Source organism: Puntigrus tetrazona, chromosome 18 (assembly GCF_018831695.1).
Source record: "Puntigrus tetrazona isolate hp1 chromosome 18, ASM1883169v1, whole genome shotgun sequence".
In the NCBI taxonomy this organism is placed as follows: domain Eukaryota; kingdom Metazoa; phylum Chordata; class Actinopteri; order Cypriniformes; family Cyprinidae; genus Puntigrus; species Puntigrus tetrazona.
In genome coordinates this window covers 24,157,185-24,167,565 of record NC_056716.1, presented here as the reverse complement: position 1 = coordinate 24,167,565, position 10,381 = coordinate 24,157,185, and the positions used below count along the sequence as shown (strand labels likewise).

Sequence of the window (10,381 nt, the reverse complement as noted above, 5' to 3'; positions counted from 1 at the left end):
AGATAGATAGATAGATAGATAGATAGATAGATAGATAGATAGATAGATAGATAGAGCGCTTCTCTCAAGCCTTCTCTCTGTCCGTCCTTTTCATTTTGCTGCAGCTTGTTCTTTTTTCTCACTCAGTCCTGCCACTTATAGCCTCAGGTGAAAGCTATGGTACTTCAAAGAGCCTTTTACTGGCAAAAGGAGATCAAAAGAGGTGAGGCAGGCAGTGAGAGGACAGATATAGAAGAAATGAAGAATGAAGAGAGGACAGAATGAGAAAGAGAAGGGAGAGAGCTCATATGGTTTGTGATGAGGAGGGCTCATTCTAACTAGCAGGACGGAGCGGTAATAATGGCAGAGCACATGATCACAGCGGCGCGCTGAGTTTCATACTGCGAGTTTCATACACGCTCAGCAGACACAACGAATCACAGGAGCCTGTTTAAATTCTCCTGATCTGAACAAGCGTGGCACAGCTTACACTGAGATCACATAACAAATGCAAATATGTACACACCACATCTACAGCAAAGAAGGTTGAGGGAATGAACAAAGGAAGGGTAGAGGAAGAGTGTGAGGAAATGTGCTCAAGCGCACACAGTGACTTTTTGATTTTAAAACATTATCTTTCTAGTAGCTGAGATATTTATGGCGCTATAAGCACCAAGGTCCTGGGTTTAATTCCCAGGGAGATCAAGAACTAAAAAAAAATGGAACTGTGCAGCTTGAATGCAATGTCTCATAGGTAGCGGCTACAAGTGCTTGGTCAATCATGTAGTTGGGCAGCAAGATGAATGTCTGCACAGATGGTCAAACTATGTATGTGACATTTGCTTCAGATTTTGTAACATTTATCCCTCCCATGTCCATCACAAAAGCAGTGTAACTGAAACACAACATTATTGGCTCTGGAAATGGTGCACTTGGTCTCATTTGTAATAATTATATAAATCAGAAAGGTGCTCATGAGCTTTCCCTTTGTGCTAGTGATGCTCTGCCGACACAACCTTTTGAGACAAATAGCAGTTGAATACTACTCAACAATCTATGTAGCATTATATGACCAAAGAGTGGACTGGAACAAACAAGGTTTGAGCACCATAGTCACAGTCATATTGCACCAACCTTATGCTCTGCGTCTGTAGGTAGTCCGGATCAGTAGCATTCAGCATGGCCACAAAGCTCCCTATGGGAATATTTTCTCTTCTGATGACAACCAGAGGATCTGGGAAGAACACAGGTCCTTCATTCACATCCATAACTGTAATGTAAACCGTCGCTGTAGAGCTGGGGCCATACACAACATCAGGAACCAGAGGGTCTTCGTTTTCCACTTTTATTAGCAGTGTGTTAAACATTGAACTTTCATAGTCCAGAGGCTGAGAAACAAAAACACAAATATATAAGAACAATAATCAAATGTATACCAAACAAATCACAATTTTTAATCTTTTAAATCTTGGCAAAAGCAATTTAAAAAAAGAGTTTAGCTCTAAGATACCTGTCAGGAGATTTCTAGTAAGCATGAAGACCTTGAATGTCTGGATCAGGTATGGGATGGAGTTGTGAAGAAAATTTGGAGCTAAAATTTGGATGTTGGCCTTCCAAGAGCAGAATTGGACACCCATGCTCTACAGAAAGTGGACCCTTTAGGACTCGGTCCTGGAGAGCACTGTCCTACAGAGTTTATCTCAAATTTACCTCAACCCCCTATCTGGAAGATTCTAGTATGCCTAGTAACACCCTGATTAACTGGTTCATGTGTGTTTAATTAGGGTTGGAGCTAAACACTACAAAAGAGGACTTCATCCCCACTTTTACGTACTGCTCCATCCTACTGCTCCCACACCTGTCATTGTATCCTGAAAGTGATCCTGAAAAGTTTAATTAGCTGGATCGTGTGTTTGATTAGTGTTGGAGCAGGACGGTAGGACACCAGGAGCAGGGTTGAAGACCTCTGCTCTACAGAACAGTGGCCCTGCAGTAGCAATATTGGACATTCCTACCCTTAAACTACCACTTTACCTCTACAGTTAATTGGCTTGCTTATTAATCCTATATTAGCGGCTCATGAAGGCCCTCTTTTTGGGCTTGAACCTTTAAAGTTTTAGTTAACAATCAAGATCCTTAAACACTCAGTAAGTAATTTGCAAGTGGTTAAGATCTTAATTGATAGCCTAAACTTTATAGGTTCAAGCCACAAAATGCAATCTTAATGTGGCTTTACAATTAAAAGGCAATCAGGTGACTGAAAAGTAAATTGTGCACCTTTATTACTGACAGCATCCCTTCATTGTTGTCCAGGTTGGTCTGTATCTCAAAGTTCTGGTTGGGATCTCCATTGATGATAGAGTAGATAGCTCTCCAGGCTCCAGTGGCAGGGTCGTCTCTGTCGTCCACTGTCAGGTTAACAACCACCCCAGTTGATCCCTCATTTACTGATGCCTGAAACTACAGAAAAGGTTGTTTGATCTGTCAAATATTTCCCAGTGTTTGAAGCCAAGAAAATGACATTACAGCAACACTTTAGAATTCGTGATATCACATGTAAATTGACATATGCATTTGCAGTCTGTAGTCAAACATCAACAATTCTCTTTCCAGTCTATTCAAATAATAAGACTGAATGAGCAGTGGAGGAGTTGCTGGTTGTAGAAATGAATTCATTTAACTGGAAATAAATGCTTTGACTGGATCATCACAATTGTGACTCTTATGTTTACAGAGATTAACACAACCAGTGGGACAGGCGCCTATTGTTTTCAGCTAACTGCGTACCACCTTGAGTAATGAAAGAAACACTGATCTACCTACGGCTGCATCAATTCAATCCCTGTTTAGTCCTTCCTTCCTTGTTTTGTACATGCAGAATCTATGTCTTACATCCACCTCCCTCCTACTCTTCTTGCTGTCCCTTCTGTCAAAGATAAGGCTTAAGCTAAGCCTATATGAAACAGCTCTTGTTCTGTTTTGTCACTGGAGGAAAGCCACTCCATTCAGAGTGCTGCAAATCTCCATAGTCCTTGCTCAATCCAACCCAATGTCACAGGCCTGTTTGGGGAGATGAAGTGTTCCTAGAAAGGCCAGATGAGCGCTGGTCCTCATCAGCTCTGCTATCATTTCTGTTTAGTGGTTTGTGAAGTGAGCACCCCATCTATGCCTCAGGGATGCACTCCCTTTATAAGAGCTGTCCAGTGGCGAGGGTATAGGGGGACAGAAGCAAAGGTCATCAGCATCCTGAAGAGGGTGCTGCTGGATCTGGGTAACTGGATGAATTAAAGAAGTTTAAAAAGCGAAGCTAAGCAGTTTAAAACCCCCATGGAACTGAAGTACTGCCACTAAGCCGTCTCTCTAAATTAATGCTTATTGCTTTTGAGCCACAGTAGTGAATCATCCAACCACCAATATTAACACTAAAGAAAATCCTTAATGCCATAAAGGCACATGTACATTGACAATATTCATGCTTAGTTTTCACTTTTTCACATTAGGTATGGAAATGTTCTTCTACCACAATATGCTGTAGACATATCAGGCAGTAGATGCAGTTGGTGGCTTATATCCTCAGTCTTTTTATTACACATGAAAATATAGATTTTTCATTTCTAGGGCCCATCTCCTAATAAGAATATCTTATTTAATAATATAAAGNAAAGAACTTGATGATTTTGTTCCTTACAAGACAGAAAAGGAAAAAAAGAGTCAGCCTTACATATAAGCTATGCCTTATCCTTTGTTGAAAATAGATCTCCATTTTATTTTTTCATTCTGAAACGCAAGCCCAGCTCACCGTGTCCTTAAAACCTGTGGGTGTCTCGAAGGAGATGAGATTGTACCTGTCTGCTGAAGGCCACGATGCGATTACATCACTTACATATTACTTCAGCTCCAATGAGAGACTTGTGTCTACAGTTAGCCCTGCAGGTGTATCACTGTTGAAATCACAGCGGTGGGAGATTCTCTCCCGCTATCAACCAAGATTTTATCATGTGTGGAATAAACAATTAAACAAAGGTTGTCACAAATGTTTACTGAGGGACGCAAATATGTCCACACAGCTTCACGTTGTGCATCTTCACATCGCTGACCGGTCGTGTTTCATTTAATCATCTGGGGCAGTGAAGCGGTCAGATGGATGTATTCAATCTTTGTTGGCTGCTGATACCCTGGCCCTGCCACACCACTGATAAGACCCCAATCCCTTTGAGTTCACAAAGCAACCAGCAGTGTGGCAAACAGAGAAGTTATCAACCCAGAGGCTAGACCCCAAAACTGAGGGAACGGGGTGGGTTTGTGTGTGTGTGAGGTAGATGTTGCCTGGGCAAAGCCCCCAAGCACCAGAACACAGGGAAAATGAGCAAGGGAGAAAGTGTGTGGCCAGAGAAAAATAAATCACTTTGTACAGAGGCAGCGATGTGGTGAGACCCGGAAGCCTTGAATGACTAGGATTATTTGGCATGCCGTTCATTATCAGTAATGTAGCGCAGTGTGAAGGCATCATTGGAGATTCGTTTAGTAACAAATAGCTCAGAAAATTCACACCTGATACTGTAACTCCCCCTTCGTCTTGACATCTGTTCCTGGAATCAAATCAACATTCATGACCTTTCGAGAAACTCTGCCTGACTTGCACATCTCAAATTGCACATCTAAAACCGGGAATGTGAGAAAAAAGCGGCACGCTGTTTTCACAGCTTAACGAGATTCTAGAAACTAACACTTTGCTTCAGCTAAACTGGGAATGCATTCGAGGTGAAAGCACTTCAGAAGTCTTCAGAGAGTGAGAGGCATGTGAAGAGTTTCTCCTGATGTGACTTTAGAAGACAATTTTAACTAGCCTTTTAATGCCACAGGTAACCCCATTCGTACACTTTCAAGTCCGAGCCTCTAAGAGTGATATTTTACAGTTTGATGGCTTTTCATCAGGAGCCATAGATCCCTACAGTATTGCTTATTTTGTCAGAACTTATGGTAACATAAAAACATTAAAAAAGAGTTTTTGTTGTGATGATTGTGAGGGAAGGTGTGAAATATTAATTTAAAAGGAAAATGTTTAAAAACAATTGAAACAGTTCTTGTGTTCCATAAGAAGACAGAATGATATTAAGTAAAATATTTTTATTTTAGTTTGAACTATTCCTTTAAAGAGAGGTTTAAGTGATAAGCAAACAGTTTTAAGAGGCTTTTAAGTCATGTTAATATCTGCTTTAGTGCCCACCTTGGCAATGCTAAGTAGAAACACTATTATTGGCAGAACTATTACTGGCAATGCATGAAATCGAGCTTCCGTCACTAGTAGGTTGGTTTCAGGTATATTTATTTATTATTTATAATAATGGATGCATTGTAAAACTTTCTTAAACAGAGAAAATATATGTGAGCTAATGAATTGTGTAGACATTTAATTAAGCATATTGCTCAGCCAAGAGGTTTCAATCCATTTTCCTTTCTTCAGAGTTCCCACTTTAATCAACACACCTGAACTTGTTAATCAATGTCTTTGGGACCACTTGAGAAATTGCAGACAGGTGCGTGAGAATATTGATGGAACTAAACACTAAACTAAATTCCAAACCTTAAAATTGAAGTGATGCATCCTAATTTGATGCAAAGCAAATATTCATTATGCGTGCAGATGGAAAAGTACTAACTTCTTAGTATGTTAAAAAAGATAGTACACCAGTATTGTGGCATAATAATTCATAAAACCAAAATTACCATGTTATATAGTATTATTATAGTATATATAGTTTTGCCATTTTACATTCATACTTACTAAACACCATCTAGGCACCTTAAACATACTATATTAATATAATTCGGGGCACACTAATTCTAATCTTGCAAACACATAATGATACTGTATATAACACACAAATTATGAGCCCATTTACACATTTTTTACCTATTTTGACAGATTTGCAAGTAGACATTTTTACATGCAAATAACATGCAATGTCTATAACTGACACTCTAACCTAATTTACTTCAATCTTAAGGACATATATGTGTGTGTGTATGTCTTGAGATAAAATGAGTATCCCTGAATATTCACCAATTGCCTTACACAGCTGATTTTATTTATGAGGACATGTCTTCTGTAGTTAATTAATTACCAGCTGGACTTCACAGGACAGATGGGACTCATAAAAGAATTTCGGAGTTATGACTTGTAGTCCTACGTTTAGGATGGAAAGAATGTTAAATGGTATAATCTTCTATTAAGAGAACATAATTGTGTTAACATATATGTTTGGAATGCAGTTTATAACAAAAAAGTGTTTGTCAGTATTTATCAAATTAAATCAGTTTAAAAAAGTGTCAATATTACAAATAAATAAATAATAACTGTACATTTGATAGTGGAAGACATCAAAATGTAATTTACTTTGGTAAGTGGTAAAATATAAAGATAATCATCCCCACATCATTCCGTTTCACTTGATTTGTTGCTGTGTTAATTAAAAAGAATGAAATATAAAGCAGTTAAAACTGTGATTCTGTTCATCTTAAAATTGTTATTTATGTAGTGCTGTTATTTGACTAGGTAGAAGCTACATTTATATGTGTGTAATGGTGTGTGACAGTATAATTTAAAAAAAAATATATTTATTTTCCCAACAGATCCAATGAAGCCATGTCAGTGTGTAAAATCAAAGTGACAGCATCTCAAAATCCATTTCAACATTTAATTCAGTTAGATTCAAGTTTTGGTTCCCTTTAACCATTCTTTTAAACATTTGCAGAGTAATACATTCAATTCCATTACCAAATAATGAGGCAATTTCAGTAATGTATAAAAAAATCTTGCAACAAAATGTTATTACAGATTCTTTTTTAATGATTAAGTCTTTTTGGTGAATAAATGTATTTTAAAAATTGGCCTATGTATTAAACACAAATACCATCTAGACAAATGTGTGACCACTATTTTTATCCATATCATTTTCATAAAACTAGGTTGCTATATGAACAACCCATCTGCAACTCTTATTGTAGATTCATCTGAAGAATAAAAGTATGATAACTTAATGAAATCAAGTGTATGGTTATCAAATGGTTTTTGACTGTTTTCAACCCCTTTACATATGTGTACTGAAGTATAAAAGTGAAATTAGTATAAGTCTGTATAATTACATTCATAATAATGCTGCAAAATCAGAACAAGTAAGCTTAAAATTCTGATCCAGCGACAAAATTGAAAGGCTCATCATTTGTCTTTTAATCAAGTGAAGACAGATAAACTATTGTTGTATGTTCCTCTGATTCTATTGTTCTATGAGTAGTGTCTGATTCCAAAGCATTTTTACAAATGCTTTCTTAGTGCAAATTTGAGCTGAAGGTTCAATCTATAAAAGTTATGAGACTTACGCATGCAACTGAAAGTCTCAAACAATGAAGCTCAACGGAACTTGATTCAAAATATTGAATACAGTGCTTTCAAATATAACAGCCATTCTGTGAACCAAATAATGAAAACCATTAGACAAAAGAAAGCAAACACTGACACATCACTTCACAGCCTTTGAATTGGCCTCCACAACATAACTGTAAACATGCTAATATCTGCTAACTGAAAATTATAGTTAATAAATCTTTCACTCTCCTACTGTCTCAGTAGTGAATATTAAATGTGTTACACTAAAGAGATTGCTATTATTTTTACTCTGTATTCAGTGCTTAAAACGTGGCTTAATGATACAGAATATCAGTATCTCACCTATAGGTCCCTCAAGGGTTTTACTGCCTAAAATATTAAAACAAAATATTTGCATAAAATGCTGTTTTTACTCTCTTACCGAACATGTATAACAGGCACTCAAGCTCACACTGTGTGACAAATGAAGACAAGATCAAGTCAATATGCCTCAACTGAATATGTCTATTCTTGATGGATATTAAAATGACATATAGATGGCAACAGATGTAGTATAACTGCAGGTCATGATGAGTAAAATCACAAATGCATACACATGCCAAAAAAATAACAAGCCGGTAAAGTGATCTTGTGCATTGTGAGACGAACATGTTTTGTAAACAATTTAAAATGGAGAAATGCTAATGAAGAGATTCCAAAGAAAAGATTAGCATAATATGAAATATGCTAAACAACTATAATGTGGTCTGGTGTTTTCATTATACAAACGGAAAGACTGCTCAGTCCTGTCACAATGATGAGAAACATTAATTTATATTAATGCACGCTAAATATTCTGAAATTAATTTGCAGATTTAATAAAGGATTACACAGTGTTAAAAGCTGGTTTTCTACTCTTGACATGACATGGTAGCATATTCTGAGTAAATTAATTTAAGCACTAATTGAATGGCTATTTTACTAATTTTCTAGTGGTGCTTTTATATTATATTAAATAAACATCCAAACAATTATAGATTTTTGATATATTTTTTATAATAATATATTAGCTTTTTATAATTATATTGTGCTTAACAGTGAGCTGTTCAAATATAAGTGTGTATAAATATTCTATACATACTAATTTGTAACTGAAGAGTTAATCTTATTTTGAATGAATGATCTGTGTAATGGAGGTGAGGTGGAAGCTGAAGTAGAATCCATTTATTGAAACAGTTCCACTCCAAACTCCAAAAAGTGTCAGGAAATGCAAGCGATAAGGTCTGTACACAAAGATACTGTACAAACAGGCAAAAGGGCAATCCGAAAGACAAGTCAAGGTAAAACAGGAAAATAAAATTACTCTATGAGTGACAGGTCTAGAATATCAGAAGCCGGTATCCATGATCTCTCCTCCAGTTTGTTGCCCTCTTAGTCCACCAAGTATTGAAGCTAAACCCCCATACACCTAAAGTCCAGCAACAGATTCACCCTGTAAGCTGGTGATCGTCAATGTCCAGTGGAGGTGGAGGTTCAGCCTTGGGATCATGATTCAGGTGTTCCGTGATTCAGGTGTACCGGTTTGAGCCAAAGTGAAGCTTGTTTTAAGTTTGTGAACGTGGTGGTAGCTTCCTTTGACCATCTTAATGGTTTTCCCTTCGGGAAAAATGTCAATGGTGACGAAATCGTGCAGGTTAGCAAAACCTAAAAATCTTTAGCAAGATCCTTAATTGTTGATGGCTGAGGCCACTGCGTGACTCTGCGTGAATCTTGGAATCATCCATCTTGACTCCATGATGACTTATGTGATATTCTAAGAAAGAGGTGTACTGTACATGGAATTCACCTTTCTCTGCTTTCAAAAAGAGTTGGTGTTCTTGAAGACGAGAAAGGATGGTTTGAACATGTTCAATGTGTTCAGTTTCAGACTTGGAATATATCAGGATGTCGTCAATGTAGGCAATCATATACTGTTTCAAGATGTCCCTGAAGATTTCAGTGATAAATGACTGGAACACAGCTGAGGCACTGGCTAGCCCGAACAGCATCACCAAGCACTCATAGTGACCCTCAGTGGTGAGAACAGCTATCTTCCAGTCACACCTCCTCTTTGACCTCCATCCTTCTTCTCAAAGAAGAAGAACCCTGCTGCTGCAGAAGATGTAGAATGCCTGATATACCAAGGTTCATAGCATCAGTGTAATCCTCTATTGCCTTGAATTCATGGCATGACAGTGGGTATACTTTTCTCTTGGGTGGCTTGGCTTTGGACAGAAGATCGATGGCATAATCCTAGGGATGGTGGGGTGGCAGCTGTGAAGCTTCGCTTTTGCTGAAGACATTTTTAGTAGTCAGCCGAATAGGAATCATTATTGATTTTGAAATAACAGTGGCATAAAAAAAGTGCATTTACGTTCCTCAGATGAAAACTGATCGCTTTGGCATTCCACATACATCCCACAACATTTGCCTACCGAACCATCAAACTTATCTGGCTACTCCAGTGATCAAATATAGTGAGTTAAATGGTTGTTTGTGGATTGCAGCTTGTTGAGTTTTTCCTGGTAATTTTTCAACAACTCACTTTGAAAAGTGAATGTTGTTTGAAGTTGAAAAACTTCCGTTGGGTTCATTGTTGGTGAAGTATTCTGTAATGGAAGTGAGGTGGAAGCCAAAGTAGAATCCATATGCAGACTTTATAGAAACAATTCCACAAATCCAAGTGTCAACAAAGGCAAATGATAAGGGTGGTACATAATGAGGCAGTCCAAACAGGCAAACGGTTAAAGGGCAATCCAAAAGAGAAGTCAAGGTAAAACAGGCAAATAAAGGCTTGGTAAGGCAGGGCAAACTGGCGATACTTCGCAATAAATATGGCCACCAAACAGGAAGTAGCTGGAGAAGAAAAAGCTCACAGTCAAAACTCAAGTGAGAGCTCCCTCTGTTGGTTTAACAATCAAAATATTTGTCAACACAAAAGACATCTTACATTCCCCATAGAATTATATATTTATATGCCCATTCATATTATATATA

The 10,381-nt window shown here is 37.5% G+C and overlaps 1 protein-coding gene across 1 annotated transcript in view; it reads right to left on the bottom strand.

Annotated features, from left to right (window-relative positions):
* The window catches only part of LOC122362775 (cadherin-13-like), a 47,130-nt gene that overhangs the window by 13,977 nt on the left and 22,772 nt on the right, over positions 1 to 10,381 (bottom strand). The window contains exons 6-7 of the mRNA XM_043264330.1: positions 2,257 to 2,439; positions 1,114 to 1,367 (exon numbers count right to left, since the gene is read on the bottom strand). Coding sequence (XP_043120265.1) covers positions 1,114 to 1,367; positions 2,257 to 2,439 — 437 coding nt within the window. The remainder of the gene's footprint in view (positions 1 to 1,113; positions 1,368 to 2,256; positions 2,440 to 10,381) is intronic.